We start from the raw sequence: 20,300 nt of genomic DNA on the forward strand, positions 1-20,300 counted from the left end.
TCTGAAGGCAACGCTAGAACACACGTTACAGAAGTCTTTGTTTTGAAATACATTCAGCAGGGCTAGTGGGCCTTGCATCTCATTGTGCAGTGGGGTACTGGAAGTAATCAAATATCTGGGAACGAGGAGTTCATCGGGGGGAAGAAGAACCTTTTAAGAGTTATCAGGTAATACCATTTGTATTCCTTTTCATCCCTGCACCCTCTGTTGACTGCTGCAATAGCATTCCCTCAAACATACATTTTAGTTTACATTACATTACAGTTTCTCTGATTTTTTTATTCTTGAAGGGTCGTGAAGGAACACTACAGAGGGGAGCACTGAGTTTGCTGTGTATACATGAGAGGTAAGAACATTTTCCCCCCCTCTTTTGTTAGAGGAACACACCAAGCTCAGGCAGTTGCTTTGTTTCTTCTCTTTTCTTTCTGACTCAGTTAATTGATTTTCAATTAAATTATTTTAAGATTATTTTTAATTTCCTTTTAAAGAAGAGTTTCAAGTTACAGGAGACTGATCAGGAAAGTTGAGCTCAGTGGGCACAGAGGCTACTTGCTGGCACTGGAGCAGCAGCTGCAGTTGTGCACTCCACCCTTCAGCTGGAGTGAGCACCTCCAGTGGAGCCAGCAGTTTGCTTGCTTTAATAACCAGTTATTCCTGAGGTGGTTGCCAGTTGGGGCTGTTAGGCATTGGTCACCAGTCTGCTGCAAATGGGTTGAGCTAATAATTTTTCCTTCTAAAGCAGAGAAGTCAAGATACTTATCCTGTGCTTTAAAATGTAGCACACTGCTACTACTCCCCTGAGCTAATTACTGCTCCTGCCTGTTGCTGGCAAGTGTCCTGCTTTTTGTCAATAGCCTACCCTGGGAGGAGGAAGTTACTGCTGTCTCTTGCACAAAGCCCAGTGGAAGTAGCCACAGCAGCAGAAATATCCTGTGTCTGACCACACTGCTGAACTGTCTAAAGGGTAACTTCTCTGGGAAGAAGCAGTTACAAACATGTAATGGTGCCCAGAGCAGAATACTCCTCACTCTTGGAAAACAACTCCCTTGCTGCCCCTACACTGGCACTTCTGTACCATTAGCAAAGTCCACAAAATACACAAAGTGTACACTACAGTGCACAGAATCTAGATAGCAAAATAATACTTTGGAACTTGGGGTTTGGTTGCTTGCAAAGTCAGTAAGTCACTTTCAGGTTCTAAAGTTTATAAAACTGGTCCTTCCTCCATCCTTTGAGGTGAGAAATCCATAGCTACTGGGGGACTGGCCTCTATGGCATCGGACAAAATACTGCATGCTTAAGAGCTTTTAAAGCTCAACATTTACATGCAGTAGTCTAGTTCACTGTATTTCAAATGTGTTTTGCTTTTCTGTGTGCCCACCTTGGTTTATAGGTTGTACTGTGACTGGAGAACCATTTCAGAAATTTAAATCCCATATTACATGTGAACTTGAGGCTGAAGGAAGCAAGTTCCCTTTCAGTCCTGGATTGTAAAAGGTATTATTAGAGAGCAAAGGAAGCTACTGAATAACCTGTGGTGTTAAGCACTATTTCATTTTTACAACTAGAGGAAGGACCAGTGTAAATGCAAGTTATGTGGAACTGTTTTTAAGATTTGCAAACTAGTATTCATTTGGAAAATTTGCCTTTTTTAACTCACAACTGACAGCACCTGTTCTTGATTTCCATTCTGCAAGAAGCATTCAAAAAACTGGGCATTGAGAGGTGATGCACTCCCCCTTCTAGCAAGCTTTAATATAAGTCCTTGCTGATGCAGGCACTTCCAGGAATTTGGTCCTCTTTCTACTTCAGCTTTCTTTCAAAGCTGTATGGTGCCCTCGAGTGGCTACAGTGCTTGTCTTTTCCCCCTGTGCAGCTTATAAATGCAGCTGTGTTATTTCCAGGTTTCTGCTTAAGATGAATTAAAGTAAGCTTTACATAATTAGCCAGGGAAACTAAAACTTCAGTTAAAAACAACTCAAACCCTAGAAAAAAAAGCCTACTGTAGGCAAGGCTGATACAGATCATGTTTAGGCTGAAGGCAGTACATGTTCAAAACAGGGTTGTTTTTTTCACTTACAATAATAATAATACATCTGCAAACAAGGTTTTTCCTGTAGTTTAATATTATATACTGATGGATAGCACCTAGAGGCCCCAATCAACATTTGACGCCCCCCCAGTGTTGCACATAGACATGTCTCTGCCCCAAAGAGCTTACAGTCTAAGCAGTCAAGAAGTGGGAGAAAATAGTAACGGTGCTTGCTTTTATAGAAGAGAAACTCGGATCTAATACAGGTCAAGTGGTTTGCCTGCTCTAAGGTGCAGTATCATTTTAGTCTCTACTGTGTGTCTCAGTTAAAAGATGCTCCTTCCTCTCTATCCTACTTTTAACCAAGAAAAAAAGCCAAAACAAAGTTAATGAGAACATACCTGTCAGAAGCGTATCTGCTTTTCTGTGGTCATTCCACAGGTTTGGGAACTACTTTGCTGCCACAAAAGAAGCTGCTCTGCATGCTATCTATGTTAGACTGGAATTATAACTCCTGTCTTGTCACTGCTCAGTGAGTTTTGCTGTGCATGCTGCAAAAGAGGCCCACTCTTAGAAAAAGCACCGATGCAGTACTAAGAACAAACACGTTCTGCCCTTTCCTGGATCCCCATATATGAACACAACTTCTTGGTGACAGGGAGGCAAGACAAGTAGAGTTGGTACAGACCCAAGTGAGGGCTGGATGAGCTCTTTACCCTGGGTGCTCCTTGACTTTAACCTTTATTCTGCTTTCTGGGGCTAGGAACAAGCTCCTGTGTTCATTTTAGGCTGCTGAGGGAGGAGCAAGTAGCAAGATATGGGCTTACAGTAAAAGAGATGTAAGTTTTTATTTTAGCTTTGGTAACAAGTTACTGACTTGGAGGTAGCAGCAGATTCTGTTTATATGCATCAGCAAGTCAAAATAAAATGGGTTGAAGGATGTGCATTGCTGAATAGGCCACTCTCTACCAACATATAATTGCACTAATGGAAAAAGGATAAAGCTATTTGTATTTTTCACTTTAAACTAAATAACCTGTTCCATACCTGAAAACTTTTGAAATCAGCACCAGTCTCATTGAATAAAGCACTGCCATCTGGGTTAATCACCAGTCCTATGTCTTTTTCAAATATGCATAAAACAAGATTTCTGATGTTCCATGGTTACAAGGACAACTGAAAGGAAAGGGTGAACAGCAATTAGCAGATAAATTATTAACAGTACTCAAAATAAACAAATACACTTCACCTGTATAAAGCTCTGTGTTGATTCACAAATTATGTTGTATTGATAGATAGTGGAGGTGACAACATACAATGAAAGTGTTGAAGCATCATCATTTTGAAAAACAGTCTTACTTTGGCCGGGGAGCTCTGTGCATACATTAGTGTAAGTGAAGCAGCACTGACCATAAAAGCAGAACAATCATGGGCAGTTTTGCATACAGAAAGTGATCACTTTTCAGCTATTGCACAGTGACACACTAAGACATACACAGTAGGATTCTTACAAAATGACATAGAAAGAAGGAACTGCATGCACCATCTTCAAAGGCCTTATGTGAACTGTACATACACAGGAGTTGCTATATATTGTAAATACATTGTGGATGCTTATAAATTCACATAAGATCAAAAAGATTAAATGGTAAATAGGATAAGATCAGTTTCCACCAGTTTACACTTTATTTTAGTGTTTCTTAGCATGTACACTATTTTGGATAATATGTATGACTTCACTTCAGAGTAAAGAGAGGTTTCACGTAAGCATAATCTTAAATGCTTTGATAACTGGATATTCCCAAGGAGCAGCTTTTGTTGAACTATACCAAATACTACTAATATGTGAATGTGACTTCTATTCAGAATAGAAGGATATAGGCATATGGCTGATCATTTCACATATCTTCACAAGATACAAAATAAACCAACAAACTTTTCAAGTGGATTGGGATCTCTAAACACAAATAAAACCACTGGTAGCATGGTATACGGTATCAACATTTAAAACCCTGATCAAAATGACTTCAGAATAATTGTGCATTTCCCCATATATGACAGGTTGGCAAATAAGGAAATGAAATGTCAAATGAATAAATTGGTGTAAGAGTTGTAAATTCTCTCTGTACCGCAATTTTTGTAATAAAATACTGCTGTATATTTTAATTTTAGACATAAGCATTTTTATATCTGAGTCTGATTTGTTTCTATATGACTGAAAGTTTCAGCTAAAAATGTGTTTACACAATATACACATTTCATTACTTACAGAGAAATAAGCTTAAAATTTCATATTAAAAACCTGGGATACAGTAGGGTTAGTAGCACCATGAAAAATGTTTTTCAAAACTGCAGTCTTGTTACTTTCAACATAGTCAGTGCGTTGTGTTTTTCTTTATTCTCTTGACTGATCAAGAAGGTGCCATTTTGGTACAGGGAGAGAAATGAAAATTTCATCTTCGGATCCTTTGTGAACCACAGGTGTCTTTACCATTTCCAGGAGGTCAATTCTTCCATTTCATCTTAGTCCTGTTGTCAAATATGTACCAAACAACCCTTAGCTTGGCACGAGTGAGGTACACTTGAATTTGCATGGTTAAAACAGTTTGGATTTGTTTTTTATTTTCTTTCTGCACAGTAGCACCATTGTTACAGCTGGAGGACAGTGCATCTCAGGAATTTTCAACTGTTTTAAAACATCCTTCAAGACGTTACGTCTTCTTCATGCAAACTTGGCAGCGACTAATACGCGTCCTCAAGTCTCCAGCTTTCAGTGTCTCTGACTGAGGTTTACTGGTTGACAGACAAAACAGTAAGGCTAGGGTTAGCTTCTTGGTTGTTCATAGAACTGTAACTTAAGAATTCTACTTAATTCCAGATTTGGAGGTAAAACATAAAGAGGAATTAATCCTGTATTTCAGAGTTTCTACTATGAGTGATTGTTTTGTATATCCACAGCAGGTAACAGAACTTGAGTTTTGTCCAGTCCCCACCATGCAAAATGTATGCTCATCCACTTCTGCTCAGTTTACTGTTTGTGCTACATCATATACAGGACCGAATGATTTTCTGTATATTATGGACAGTCTTGGGTCCACAGTGTACATTTCCCCTGCCACGAAATAGGCACTTGTGATTTTTGGTTTCTCAGTTGAAAAATATTACAACAATCCATCAGAAACACTGTTATGGTGAGGATTGTAAATATAAATTATGCATTTACCAAATAATTTGCTTCTATTCTGTAAGGATATGAAATGAGAGGTGGTAATACAACATTTTTGTGTAATGTATGTTCATGTGTTAATGCTATCCTTGATTTTTTTTATTTTAAATGAAGTAAGTTGTGTTTATGGGAGATGGCAAATGGTGGAGAGAAAGTTCAAAGATCCATAGTAGTTAGCAGAAGGTAGTTTTCACCATGAATTATCACTAATCAACTGCCCTGAAAACTTGGAGATGACTACTTCGCGTGCAATTAAATATTACAGTGTAGTTGTTACACAAAACCCAATTAGAGGCTATTACTGCTATGTCACACTGCCAGCCCTGTACAACAAGGCCACATTTTTCAGGTTGGTGGCAGTGGGAATATTCACGAGGTTTTTACCAGTGCAAAAACAGGGCATTAGCATTTATTTCTGCCCGTCAATTGAAAGGGAAAACCCTGGAGGAGCTGAAATCCTTAAGGCAGAAAAGCTAGTGTCCTAATCCTTCTGCAGAGTACTGGTAAAAATGCTTGCCAGAGGGGGTATGAAACCTCCTTCAGACAAGGCTTTAAAAACAGATTATATGAACACCTGCTTTAAAAGGTTTAAGTACAGTTGATCCTGCACTAGGGCAGAGAATCAGACAATGCAGATTTTGTCCAGTTTCCCCTCACACCTGTTCCCCTCTCTGTTTGTGAACCGCCTTTTAAAATATTTGTGTCATTAAGAGCATGCAAGGAAAAAAAACCAAGAAAACAAGCCTTTTAAACTGCAACTACAGTCAGTACAATAGGACAACATTCAGAGAAAGTACTACTAAATGCGAATAAGAGTTGATGTAAAAAGAATTTGACTCCTTGCAAAACAGAATGTGCCCTCACAAGTTTATACATCGTACAAAAGGCTTACCCAAGCACACACTTGAAAAACTGGTTGTGAGGGGGAAAACAAACTAAACTCTTCCCTACTTCCCTGCAAACACTTTTCTTTTGATCTTGGGAATAAATTTGGCTTCCAAATATTTCACCCTGGAATAAAGCAGTGTAATAAACAGGTTTTCTTACCTGAACATTTCTGACACCTCTACAGTTGCCAGCCAGAAACTATATGAATTGGCATAGTAGTTACAAGTGCCACGACCATGACACTCAATAAATGGAGCTGAGCGGAATTCTTCTAAACAGGATCCAGGTGATGCCAAGGCCTGCCCAGAGCCCTCTGCTCCAGCACTGGTGTGCTGGGGTAGTGGGCAGGAAAGAAACACACACAAAAAACTTACAGTAGGAAATAGAAATTAATAGCACAGGATGCAATTGCTAAAAGAACCCCTGTTTGGCTGAGATAATATTGAGATAATGTGATGTCAGACACCTCTGTAACTGTCCTTAGAAAGACAGGACTTGCAGAGTGTTACCATTCTCTCTGTGAACTGGAAAATTGTTAATCTTGGCTGCCATGGTTATTAACTTAAGATAAAGGCTTTCTAATGACTACCATTGTAGTTTTTAACAGACTGTTAAAGCAGCTAGTTGAGGACACGAACAGGTAATAGTCACTTCTGGAGTAGGAGGAAGTTCTTACCATCATGAAAGAGTAACCGATCCATAGGGAGTCCCAGCCTGGAGGACACGAAGGAATCTGAATGGTCTGACTGTGGACAGCTATCACCATAGCAGGAGCTTCACACACAACACATCTGGACTCAGGGGAAGTATCAGAGAAATAAAACACAACTTAATATCACTCGTTAAGGGTTATTACACAGAGAAAGGGATACCTAGCTTGTGAGGGTCTGTCCTATTAATTTAGACTTTTCATGTATCTTGGGAGTGCAGTAAGACAGTGGTTCTGAGTACAAACTCTGCCCTTTTCCTAACTAACAACCACTGGGTAAAATACAGCACCTGAAACAAGAAGTGGAAGCTCCAAGTCCCCCAGGTGAATGCCTTAATCCTAGTGCTACAGGCTCCTGTGTTTTTTCCTATTCACAGTAACCCTGCACTCATGCTTTTCAGGTCAGAAAAGCCCTTACAGCCTTTCAGCCTCTAAGGATTACTGCTGCACATAGATGGGCCTTTTCAGACAATAGAAACTTTAAAACCAGCTCTTTTTCTTGTATTTCCCAGAGCAAAACATGACAAGGTCAGCCTTATTTCCAACCTACATGTTGGATTGTATGTGGTGAGATGTACTGTTTCTTTATCCAGATACTAAAAAAAGACTAAAAAAAGAGACTTGATAGCCATCTTTGTCTCACCTGCTAATGAATGGCTGAATGTTCTGCCCAGTCAGTGGCTCCATGCTCATCGGCATTGGCTCTGGAGTTGACAGCCAGTAGGAATAGTCGTTCCTTGATGCAAAATTACAAACGTTGTTGATGTTGCAGAACATGAAAGGCATGGTGCTAAAACGTCTAAGACAGCTCCCAGCAGTACCTACAGAATAAGATACATAAAATGTGACAGCCAAGTTCTCACTTCATTGTTTGTAGCAGTTTTTTTGAGAAGGATAATTGTGAGTATTCAGTGTGTGTTATCAAATTTTCACGAGGGAAAAACTTAACTCTCAATTTTGGTTTACAAAAAAAAATACTTTCATCTTGAATTACTAAGGGTAGCTTCTGGATGTAGTAGATCTTAGCATGCATCCCTCATCCTCATGTAGGTAAACTCCAGGATAGTCTTATCTTCATTAAAACAGAGCTTCTGGTAGAAGTATGTACAACATCTTTCCCCTTAAAGACAAAGCATAAAAATATCTCACCCAAGTCCTGGCCATGTGCTCTCTCATTTCCTTGCACATACAAAAGTGAGAATCCATCATATATTCTTGAAGTTCCTTGTGGACATAGTGGTGTATCCCTAGTCTGGCTGTGACGAGTTATAAGGAATCCATGAGCAACAGAAGCTGTTCCAGGAGGCCCAGGTGGGCCTTGTAAGCCATCAGGACCAGGGGGTCCCTGTATTCCTCGTGAACCTATTCACATGAGAGGAAACAACACAGTATTTATTAACTCAATTTCTTGCTCGTTTAGGAATAACATAGCTCTGAAAGGGAGGATGGTGTAGTGAGTGAAGAGCTTGCTAGCTGAGGAACTTGAAATCTGCTAACGCCACCTTCCTTAAACTACCTTAAACTATTTTTTCTTCTAAGTTTGGTCAAATCGTGAACTAATTAAAATAGTGCAATTTCTCTGCATCATAGGAGTATTCTGAATTTAAATACTTTTGGAGCTGTGAGGCAATAGCTTAGCAAATGCAGTGGATATCACAGCTATTGTAAGGACAAATCAGCTTCCTAATCCCAAAACATACTTCTGCATCTGCCTATGCAGTTTGGTAAGACAACTGAAACATCTTGTTCAAGATCACAAAATAAATGACAGAGCCAGAAACAGAAGAACATCTCACTCTAGGGCATGCTCTAACAACACTTCAGCTAAAACCCCAAATGAATAGAGAAACTAGTCAGTTTTGGAGTAGATGACAAAGTGCAAATAGGCTGGAACAACCTTGCATGAGAGCAAGGAAAGAGTAATATTACTCTGAGAGAAGTATCAGAAAAGGCATTTGTTACTGAACAGCAAAATACCAGAAAGTATAACTACAAATATTTAGACTACTGCTTACATTTTTTTTTTCTCTTAAAATAACGCCAACAGATTTCACAGGGCTACTTAACTGAAAAAACAAAAAGGCACTGTGGATTTTTATACTGTTTTTAACTGTTTGAATTCTATTTTTTTCTCACAACATATAGCTAATACTTGTCTTCTGCTTTAAATTAAACTGTTCAGTGCGTAGTCTGTTTTCTCAGATCAGTAATTCTAAGCAATAACTTCATGGTAGCTTGACCTCTGCATATTATTTCCTTTATGAAGTCTGCTTTTCCTCATTCATGATTCTTCATCTAAAGAGAAATTTTTTAAACTAATCTCTCAATTCTGTTTCTTACTTTCTTCCCTTCTTGTTGTGCCTCACCATTGCTCCAAAGGGGATGCCATTCATCTTGAGATAAAATGTTCTACAGTATTATTCAGCAATGACTAATAATTGTGCTGATCCCTAGAATATTCCAAACTAAAGCGTGTTCAGCAGCCCGTAATACTTTTGCACTAAGAAAATCCTAAATTTATGATTTTATTACTCTCACAAGGCAAATGTCTCTTCCCAGTGTTAGCTGGAACTTAGTAGGGAGCATCTCTTTTTCCAGTAGGTCCTCTTGAGGTGAACACTGTACCTGGTTGGCCTGGAAGACCTCTCTCTCCTTTACGTCCTGCTGGGCCATCAAAACCAGGGAGTCCATCTCGCCCTGGATCACCAGGAACACCAACTGGACCTAGAACAGACAAGTAGGTAATTGAACTGAAAGCCCTTGAAACCTCACTACAGCCCTCTGGGGTCATCTGTTGTTTCTCCACAATACATTAGGAAGAAGAGGTCATTAAACCAGATGTACACATCTGGGTACAATCCCACATTCTTCTGTGTTTCTTGCTGAATTCAGTCCCATGTTGCAACATGCAGTCAGCTATACTTAGTCATTATCCATGCAACAACTAGACTCATACCTGGCAATCCCTGTGGCCCTGCCAGTCCAGGTGGCCCTTTTGACCCAGGCAATCCTGGAGGCCCTGGAGGACCAGGGTCACCTTTGACAACAATGCTTCGTCCAATGGTACCTGGTAAACCTGGTGGACCTGAGAGAAAACAGCTCAGTATTAGATAAACCAGGATGGAAGAGAGCACTGAAGACAGTTTTGGTAGTGCACTGTTTCTGTCACTTATTGCAAAGTCAGCAACCAAAAGTTTTTATATCTACAAAGAATAAGTGGAGGTGTATATAAAGGGCAAAAAAGTGCTCTTGGTGACATCTTAAAGGACAGCTCTTGCAGAAGTTAATCCAAGTAGACTGTATATAGAGTATAAAATACAGCAGGAGTACAGATGCTCTCTTAACCACTTCCATTGCTCGCTGAGATCCACACAGTTCTACACCTGCATAACAAATTCTACCAACAGGGACCAAAGTATCAGTAGTGCTACCCAAGACTCTTACCTGGTGGGCCTGGCAGCCCTTGACTGCCCATGAGGCCAGCAGGTCCTGCAGGTCCAGTGGGACCCTTCATACCTGAAAGATCAAATGAACACGGTCACACAGTAAAAGAACATGTTTTATAAAATCTGCTGCAGAGTGGCCCAAGTCAGGCTTCTTTTCTCCCTGAGGAGCTGCTACTTGTGTCTGGAAGTTTTCACTTGAAATGCTCGTTAAATACCTGGGAATCCCGGAACGCCTGGAACCCCGGGGTCACCCTTCATTCCATTGAGACCAGGACGACCAGGATCTCCCTGAAGACAACAGATCCATGTTAGTCACTCATCTCCCCAGTGGTTTCAGAAAAGAAGATAAAAACAGTGGGTAGAAGACAAATTAGTACATTTTGGATCTGTGAAGTAGTGCTTGAGAGGGCTGAGGCTTTATGTGCTGCTTGCTCACTGCCTGGTACAGTGGGTGCTGTCAGAGAACACTGGAATGTGAACCCTTTGTTGGCAACTCCAGCTCCCATGGCAATATAATGGGGAAAACCTGCCTGGGTACTGGGGGATAAAGAAAAGACCCTCAATCTTGCTATGAGACAGCTTATAATAACCACCATATTTTGGTTTTTATTTTACTACAATAAAAGGTATATTTAACCTAAACATGTTCAGTCTTTATTGCATTTAAAAATAAACCCAATTCTTGTCCTACCTGGCGTCCAGGTGGTCCTTGGTCTCCCTTTTGACCAGTCAGGCCAGGCTGGCCAGGCTGTCCTGGATTCCCTTTTTCCCCTTTGAGTCCCCCACTGCCTGGTGGCCCTCGTGGACCTTCTGGGCCCGGTGAACCTTAACATTGTGGAACAAATACAAACGTATCAGTACACGTCAACTGTTCTCTACAAGACCGTGCCTTCAGTGTAAAAACAAAATAAAAAGCCCTAACTAAAGAGAAAACAAAGAGGGGTTATTTGTACTACCCAAATCAGGAACCAAGGCTCCTCATCCAGCTGATGAAGAGAAGCAGGTCTTTCTAGGCAGCAGTGCAAACCACCTGTGATAGGAACTTACCAGCGACCAGACAGCTACCTTTTAGCAGGAGCCAAGAAAACCCAAATTAGATGGTACAAATATACCCTCTGCTGTCCTGCATTGCATTCACCGTCTCTTAAGTGCTACGTTAACAGACACTAATACAAAAATATTGCTGCTTTTTTGCTGTTTCCAATACCTACAGAGGAGCCTGGTATCTCCCATTTAATGACTGCTCAGCAGAAGGAAGCCCCTCATTCTGTCTTCTCTAAATACTGGGTAGAGTCGCAGGCACTCATTCAGCGACCCTGGTTTGTCTGTCTTTAGTAGAATTATGCTTTGTAAATTTAACAGAGGAACTGAGCCAATCTTTAAATATTTTCTTTGCAACAGCCACATTAAACCAAAAGAGAACAGTGGGTTTAAATGAAGCCTAGCTGTTCTGAGCACTGAAAAATGAGACCGTGCACCTTTATCATCTAAATAGAAGGTAACTTATAGCAAAGCAAACTGTAAGCAAACACAGCAACAGCTAAAAACACTTCACATGTTAGATCTCCTAATTGGATTAACAAAAGGATCTCTCTGCAGGACAGTGCTATGACATTCTCCCCTGTGGTACAAGAAATTAATAACACATAGCTATGTGCTGGATTTTCAATTCTTCTGAAACCTCTGAGAATGCCCTTGGAAATCCTCATTGCCTATATTCAGCAGATAAACTCGATGAGCTGTATTACTGCATGCAAATCTGAGTGAAGAATTCCAAATTTTTACAGTACAAAACTGCTCCTACTTTATTTCACACACATCCCATTGCAGTTTCAGCTACAGAAAACATCCCATCATGCAAGAGGCTTCTGTGTTCATTTTGTTCTTTCTGAATGGTGCAGTATTGTACACATGCAAAACAACAACAGGCTACCATCTACCATGAGACATGCTGAACAAAAGCACACAACTTGCAGGGTAACCACAGTCCTTAAAAAGATAATTACAGAATCACAGGAAAACATCCCTTCTTTTATATCAAACGCAATGCAGTAAAATAAAGTGACTGAGTTAAGAGTCTAACCTGGAGGACCTGGAAGGATCAGAGTTCACCAAAGCCCAATGATCGATGTTAGAAGGATCAGACATCACACAGTACAAAACAAGATTACTAGTTAGAAATAGTACAGATGACAGCATATACACTACACATCAACCCATTTCACCAGCATATTTTGTATTTAGAATATCATCCACATGCATGCATAAGGCCATACATGAGTTCACGATATGCATTTTCAGATACAAGCTATTCTGGTGACTTGGCTCTGCTAGGACTAATTTGACACTCTTCATTTAATGACAAACTTAAAAGCTTTACTAAATGTGTTATTGCTTTAACACTACAGCTGAGGCCTGTGCCTGGTTAGTCCTACTCACAATGCAGTTTACACTATGAAGCCATTTCACTGACACTATTCATCACTCACAGGGCCTGGAGCTTGGCAAATACAAAGGTGCACTGCGAATGACAGCTTATGTCATCTGTGAACAAAATCCTAGCACTGAAAAGTAGCCCCAAATAGTAATCAGAGTTGACATGGATTAAAAGGGTTTTAAGTGCTATAAGCAAAAATACAAAAGCAAAAAGCAAAATCTTAGAAAATCAGAATTTGTTAGCACTGATTTTTTTTAATAAATGTATCCCAAGATACTAATTTGCCTGTTAAAAGTTATTATGGAAAATGGCATGTGATGACATCCTTAGGAAAATCACTTCAATATCCTTTTGCTTAAAGGTAAGCTGGTCTTCCTCCTGAATTAATATGTATTGCAGCTCCTGTGCCATCTTTCACTTGCATCTTTCGTGTCTGTGAAATGACTTAAGTATATCTATGTATAACCATGCAATTTGCAGCTAAAAACTACAATAAATACATATCAGGTTTACCTTGGTGTACTATTTCTTACATATTTGGTAAATCATTTTAAATACTAGTTGTAATACAGCTGTTAAAAATAACGACATGGACATTTCATTGTTGCTGTTAAGTACTCAAACTTCCGCTATTAAATAAGTTTTGCTATGATTTCTAAATCTTTCTTATACTTGTTGATTATTGAATGCTTTCTGGGCACAGTCTCAGGGTGGAACAAAATACGAAGCAATTGGTAAGTTCCTCTCAGCGCAGCCATGATGCTAATTCCCTTTGACACTGTGGTTACTGTTTGTGTGACGTTTTAATTAAAGGGCAAAGCCATATTTATATATAGTATTCTTTATTTCCATGACTGCATAAGGCTAGATATATATTTCAGTTTTCAAACATCAGGGGCTACCACATTTGCTACCCCACAGTGCTTAGCACAATGCACTAAAGACTTCTCTTCTTGAATTTTGATGACAGTTCTTTGCTTCATAGAAGTAATCATAGCAAAACTTAAAGACTGCATTATTATTAAGTAGATATACCAAGTCATTTTCAATCTAGGCACAAAAGGTGAAGTCTCCTCAGAAGCTGTCCTGTGCTACGTGCTGATTGCTAGAGTTGGGAAAAGCTGAAAATTACCAGTCCTGCTCCTCCTCTCTACTGGTAAGAAAGATAAGCCAGTGTGCTTCAGTTCAGTTAAAAGGAAGAATTTTCCTCATTTCCTCCAAACACGTGCTGATGAAACGAAGCAATGGAAACAAGGATTTCTCTGCACTATGCTGGGAACATAAAGCATTCATATTTTCTGTGTAACTGCATGTGCTCCTATGGAGGCTCCTGGTATAAAAGAAACATCTTACAAAAATCACATCAGAGCATCCAAAAAACGTCAGCAGGTGTTACAAAAATGAACACTGTCATTTGTCCAAGCTACAAAACAATTATGCAGCAAAGGTAGGGGAGGACAGCAAAATATGCTGGTCTTTGGTTTGTTTGTTTTAATATAAAGAGGAAAAGTAGCATATACTTTTTTCACCTCCTCTGGCAATAAATACACTAAAGTAAATTTCATAGTTGGGACACTATAAAAGCCTTGTAAATCTGAACCCACGTGAACTTTCACCAGAGGGAAAGCAGTCCTTTCAGGGTCGGTCAGTCCTACAACAACATGAAACCCTATGCTTTGAAAGCCTAAGTTCTTTTCTCCCTCAAATTAAAAGGTACGTATGAAAAATGACTCAGCATATCTACATTCAGACACCAAAAAAGTACATACTTTCATCTTCATGCAAAGTTGTAATTTTGGAGTTAAGGGGCTAACCTGAGGGACCTGGGAGTAGGGGGTCAGAGTTCACCAAGGTCATCATTAGAACAAGGGGAAAAACATCAAAATTGTTAGAAATATCAACAAACTAACATATTCAACTAAACCTTTCTCTTTAGATTTAGCTCAATATTTCTTCACATACAGTATGCAAAACACCAAACTATTATTTTATCCGTTGCAATGAAAAATTGACATGGAATAACAGCACTGTTACATTGCCCTGGCTTTATTTTATCCTTGATGAATAAATCCCTCCCAACATCATCTATCCAAATTTGGTTTTGAGGCAACTCAGCTGAAGTCAGTGTTTCATCATGTCTGACCTCATCACTTTTACCAACCTTAGCACAAACCCAGAAGTCAACAACAGACAATATATACATACAGCTTCTCTTTTTATTTATGCCCCTAGAAAGGGAGTAATTTGATAGCCAAACAGCTACTTTTTTGACTAGCTGCCTTATTTGAAATGTTATAAAAATCAGAGTTCAACAATAGACTGTTATCATTTGAAACAAAAGGTTGGAGTGCTGATTGTACCACAACTGCAATAATAGTTTGGTTTGTCCACATTAGTTCACACATAACTGAGCGAAACAAATGCATCACTTTATACATTGCATGCAACAAAAATAGAAATGAGAAAGAGAAGGAGAGAACATGGCTGAGCAGAACTTCAATGGTAGTTTTTTCCCCTTGATGCTCATAAAACTGCACAAAGCATGTCCCAGCACTGCTCTTACTTCCCCAGCTGATTTGAGTCACTAACCACTCAATTATAAGGAAGTGTACCCAGCATTAGAAGCTTCATCAAAACAACAATGCTCCAGCAGAGCACAGAATCTCAGGCAGTATTTATATTACACGCACATCAGGAGATGCTTAGCCAGTTCACTTTTTTTAAATTATTGTTTTTAAAGAATGTTAATTTTTTTCCAAACAGTTACTTCAAAACTATATTCTCCTTTGATATGTAAAGTGAGAAATACATGCTATTTTACAACACACTAGCTCAAAACTGACTTTCCCAAATAAACATTAGAGCAACAGAAAAATCTGAGGTGAGAGTTTGAAGACAATAAATAAAAATATTGCTGCTTTATATAGATGTAGTGAACCATTAGCTGGGTGTGAAAGTACTGTCTCCTTGAAGGAGAATATCAAGCACGTTAAGTGAGATGAGTCTCACTTGTGCCAAAGTACCTCTAGACTTAAGATATAGCAATAAGCCTGGGTGAGAGCTGTGCCAGGCTCATTACAATTATAAATTTTAAGAGTATATCTTAACGTGACTAAACACTCTAAAATCAAATTCTAAAACAAGCAAGGAAGTTGCTCAGCAATGTTAACTCAGCACAGTGGGTTTTTCATTCCCAGAATTAGTTGGTGCAGGAACAAAGTGCAAACATGGAATGGAAAGATGAACACGGCATGATGGTGCACTGAATCCATGGGAGCCACATGACACAATGGAGCAATGTTACATGACATGAAGGTGAAGAGGCAGCTATCCAATTTGATCATGCTGTGATGCTAACATGAATTTGATTTTCATGGCTCTTAAGACAATGGGGCTTGTTATGTTTGGTTTTTGTGCGCGATGACATTTGCTGATCAAGTGACAGAACTGCAAAAGGTATCAGGTGCTCAGAAGTCGGTATCGTGCTCGCTAGGTGATTTCTGTGACAGCATGCGGAGAATTTCATGTTTATTAAAACACTGGATTTTTGCTGACAGGTATCAGAAATTAATAGAAACTGAGGATGTTTTATTTTTAAATCCCGTTACTTTTGGCAACAAAATTCTCTGGTTGCCCACAAACAATTAAGACCTATTCCATGGGTCTTGAACTTTTCCACCCAAATAAATTTAGGAAGTCCAAAAACTGATAACCTTTCAGCAAAAAAACAAAAGTACTTGGTAAATCTTGACAGATATGGATCATGCCCTTACCTGGTCTTCCTGGAACACCTGGTGGGCCAGGGCTACCTTTAGGACCTTCTAGAGGTGGCCCTGGTAATCCTGGTGGACCTGGTGGACCCTGTAGGCCAGGGAATCCTTGGAAACCTGGTTCTCCCTTCAGACCTGGAAGTCCAGGCGGTCCTGGTGGGCCAGGTAACCCCAGTTCACCTTTTTGCCCTGTAAAATTAAACAGCCATATTTATAGACACTGTTATACACCGATATACGAAAAAATTCCAATTGTGAATTTGCAAAGCTATTTCTTCCTCTCTTGATTAAGAAGGTGCAAGTGACCACAACTTATCTTGTTTGTGCAGTGAGAAAATATAAAATTGTTGCAACAAGTTCAGAAAAGAATTAGGGCTAATAATTTTAGCAGGATTAAGAGCTATAGCTTCTGAAACATTAAAAAATCTTACTAAGTTTCATTTTACAACTCACTGACACTGTAATTTATAGCCATGCTCAGAGCTTATGAACCTACAAGCAATGCTTTCATGAGCTTTATATACTCATAAAGAAATTTTGTGAAAATTATTAAGACTTCAGTATTTTTTTGAGACACTGCTGAAAGTTAAGACATGCACGCAAAATTTTCCAATAAGTTTAAGGAATTAAGGAATGCTATTGGAACGTAATACAACTGAGGTTGTGAAGTTTTTGAAATTTTGAAAATATAGCAAGCATTTTCAAAGCAGCTTCATTTGTCATCTGTTGTAGGAATGCTTTATTCACTGAGAAAGATCAGCGAAGTTCCACATAATGCAGCAGAGTCAAATACCCTGTGTGGATTTATTTTGCCTACATAATTCCTAATTTACAATATTCAGTAGTCAGTAATGAGTGTCTTTATTACCTTGGTTAACTTAAAATGATCTGCTGTGAAAAAAACATTGTTTTTTTCTATATTCATTAGTTGCAGAAGATGTAATGTTGGGGTTTGGTATTTTGTTTTTGCTGTTTTTATTATACAGACAGTTTCCATTCAACATTTTAACAACAACAACAAAAAAAGCCAACAAAAAAATCCACAAAAAAAATCAGCTGAGAAACTCTACCTGATAATCCTGGAAGTCCCGGAGGTCCTGGGCGCCCAAAACCTGGCAGACCTGAAAAGAAATAGATTCAGTTAATAATGAACATTTAGCTTTCAAGTCTCTGGGAAGAGGAATACAAGGCTGAGAATGATGAAAGTGCAGTTCATCTAAAACTCAATTTCCTTATTCACACGCAGAGTCCACAACAGATTTTGGCTTATAAAACATTTGTATTTCTTGATGGGGTTCTGTGTTTATGCCATTTATCTACTCTCTGCCTGAGCTGAAGCAATACATGTATCACTGAATACAAGAATAGGGGCCTGTGTCGAGCCATGTCAGGGTATAAAAATCTGAGAGCTGACTGAATTCTAGTCCTGTGCTTCACGGGAGTCTTGACAGCATCCTTTGTGAACCATTCAGCAGATGGAAACTACAGAAGCAGTTAAAAGGTATACGGATAGTTAAAGGAAAAAAAGGAACAGAAAAAGCAGGATGTCACAACACACACTGAAGACGACAACAACAACAAAAAAAACCACCAGAGGATACCTAACCTGGTTCGCCCTTCTGACCAGCTGGTCCAGGGATGCCATCTCGACCAGGCTGTCCCTTCTCCCCAGGAGGACCAGGAGGGCCAGGGCGACCAGTATCACCTAAAAAGAGAATAGAACACTTGAGCACAGTGAAATGTAGCCTACAATAAAATAAAAATAAAATAAAACAAACAGATAAATAAATGTGTGCTGCCCCCAACTGAATCTGAAGGTATGAGAGTGTAGTATAAATTTACAAGGGTGAAAACTTTAAATTAAAACCTTTCTCCTTTCTCTCGCTCTCTCCCTTCCCATTCCCCTTGACAATTCAGAAAAGGCTTTTATGCCCATAACCATGTAAATCATTGACTAAAACTAAGATTTCTCTTCAGCATAAATCAGATTTTTTTTTCCTATAAAACAATGTTCAGCCACTGGAATACACAAGCAAAGCTAGTAAATACTGACAGTTAACTACATGTTTTAATGGCTGGTGGTATGATTAAAACAGCAGACAAAAGATGTGAAAAGTTAAAACTTTCTTTTCTACTTCATTTCAGTGACATGTGTGCAATGGCATTTGAGCATCCATGTATGTATAGATGCATTTTCATGATGTTAAAAAGAAGGAAGGAAATGGCTTCACATGTTATGCTTTTCACAGAGGCAGGTGACATTTTTCACACTGTTCATGCTCACCTACTGGCCCAGGTGGTCCAGGCAGACCAGGATTACCTGGAGGCCCTTCGATACCTTTTGGTCCAGGAATTCCTGGTGTTCCTGTAAAGTACAAACATTTCATTAAAAACAGCACAGAAGTGGCTTTTTAGCAGGTCTTGAAATACCACAGTCCGGAATGCCTTGAGTAACAAATCAGCTAACTGTATCAAGACACACTATTTATGTCCAGTTTGAGGATTTAAAGCTGATGGAGATGAACTATAAAGGAAAGAATATACAGAAACAAAACATCCTAGCGTGACTGTCCTTACTGCTGCTTTCAAGACTGTCTTCTTAATTGCTGAGTGCCAGTGGCCAAGGACAGAGTCAGTCTGGCAGTCTGCTAGGAAATTACCATTTTAGAGACAGGTATTTCTTGTTGACAACAAAGCAAAAGCATTATGAACTATGGCTGGCCAGTTCTTCCCCAGCCTTCTTAGTATTTACAACCAACTTTAACCCCTACAGCATTAACTGAGTGGGAGGCAGGAAAAATGATCAACCTGTTGGAATGTGTTTATTCTGAACATCATCTGAGCCTGATCAAAGGAGTGCCCTAACACAACATTTTGACTGCCCACAGTTTTTCCATGCGTGGCATGAAGCACAGGTTAAATACTCTCAGGTTCACAGCCAGGTTTTGTTCCCTGCTAAGCTTCCTGCTGCCACGCTACAGTATTATAAATTCTCTGGCTCCCTAGGTTAAAGACAGCTCAAGTATGCTTGTAGAACACCCTTTATCACTCCATAAGTGCAAACTTTCATTTTTTTGACATAACATATCAATAAATTGAGAATTGAAAGAACTGACTTATATCCATGAACAACCTAGTAATATTTCCAGAAAACAGTAAAAAGCCTATCTTCATAATGCTTCAGAAGGATTTCTCTTTATAACATTTATTTTAGACAATAAACACTACTTAAAAAAGGTTCAGCTTTTCTGATTACACTATCTTTATTGATTCATGAAGGAAAAACTTGAGCCCAAAACAGGTGTTTTGTGGGTCAGAGGAGGTAAGGATTGGAACGCATCGGTTCACACAACTACTTCCCCCCTCAAAGCAGATGGATTGTTTCACATTGCTCTGAAGCAATGTATTCACACACTTGTGCTTGCATTGACAGTTCCAACAGCAGAAAGCTCATAAGCAGCAGATTCCTAAAAGCTTTTGAAAGTAGAAGCAGCATTCCACCACTGTATTTATATATATGTATACACAATTCAGAATTACCTGGGAATCCAGGAAGGCCTGGCTCTCCTTTTGCACCTGGACTGCCAGGCAATCCAGGCAAACCAGGATTTCCAGCTACACCTTTACTGCCTGGACTACCTGGATATCCAGGCAAACCAAGATCACCCTAGAAAACATTAAGCAGAAATAAGAACCCAGTCTTTATAGGACCACTAAGCCCTTCTTGCACGTTCCCAGTCTCACCATCACAATCATATTTCTTATATTCAGGTAATGTTAACAATCTCATGA

General features: G+C 39.3%; 1 protein-coding gene across 1 annotated transcript in view; it reads right to left on the reverse strand.

Moving 5' to 3' along the window:
- Positions 1-3,391: 3,391 nt before the first annotated feature.
- The window catches only part of COL4A5 (collagen type IV alpha 5 chain), a 73,509-nt gene continuing 56,600 nt past the window's right edge, over positions 3,392-20,300 (reverse strand). The window contains exons 33-49 of the mRNA XM_031554735.1: positions 20,049-20,175; positions 18,793-18,873; positions 18,115-18,213; positions 17,579-17,629; positions 16,512-16,697; positions 14,553-14,561; positions 12,385-12,393; positions 10,993-11,126; positions 10,517-10,589; positions 10,300-10,371; positions 9,812-9,940; positions 9,481-9,579; positions 8,005-8,217; positions 7,499-7,676; positions 6,823-6,937; positions 6,306-6,478; positions 3,392-4,825 (exon numbers count right to left, since the gene is read on the reverse strand). Coding sequence (XP_031410595.1) covers positions 4,744-4,825; positions 6,306-6,478; positions 6,823-6,937; positions 7,499-7,676; positions 8,005-8,217; positions 9,481-9,579; positions 9,812-9,940; positions 10,300-10,371; positions 10,517-10,589; positions 10,993-11,126; positions 12,385-12,393; positions 14,553-14,561; positions 16,512-16,697; positions 17,579-17,629; positions 18,115-18,213; positions 18,793-18,873; positions 20,049-20,175 — 1,830 coding nt within the window. The 3' untranslated portion in view covers positions 3,392-4,743. The remainder of the gene's footprint in view (positions 4,826-6,305; positions 6,479-6,822; positions 6,938-7,498; positions 7,677-8,004; positions 8,218-9,480; positions 9,580-9,811; positions 9,941-10,299; positions 10,372-10,516; positions 10,590-10,992; positions 11,127-12,384; positions 12,394-14,552; positions 14,562-16,511; positions 16,698-17,578; positions 17,630-18,114; positions 18,214-18,792; positions 18,874-20,048; positions 20,176-20,300) is intronic.

The sequence above is a fragment of the Meleagris gallopavo genome, chromosome 9 (assembly GCF_000146605.3).
Source record: "Meleagris gallopavo isolate NT-WF06-2002-E0010 breed Aviagen turkey brand Nicholas breeding stock chromosome 9, Turkey_5.1, whole genome shotgun sequence".
Taxonomy (NCBI): Eukaryota; Metazoa; Chordata; class Aves; order Galliformes; family Phasianidae; genus Meleagris; species Meleagris gallopavo.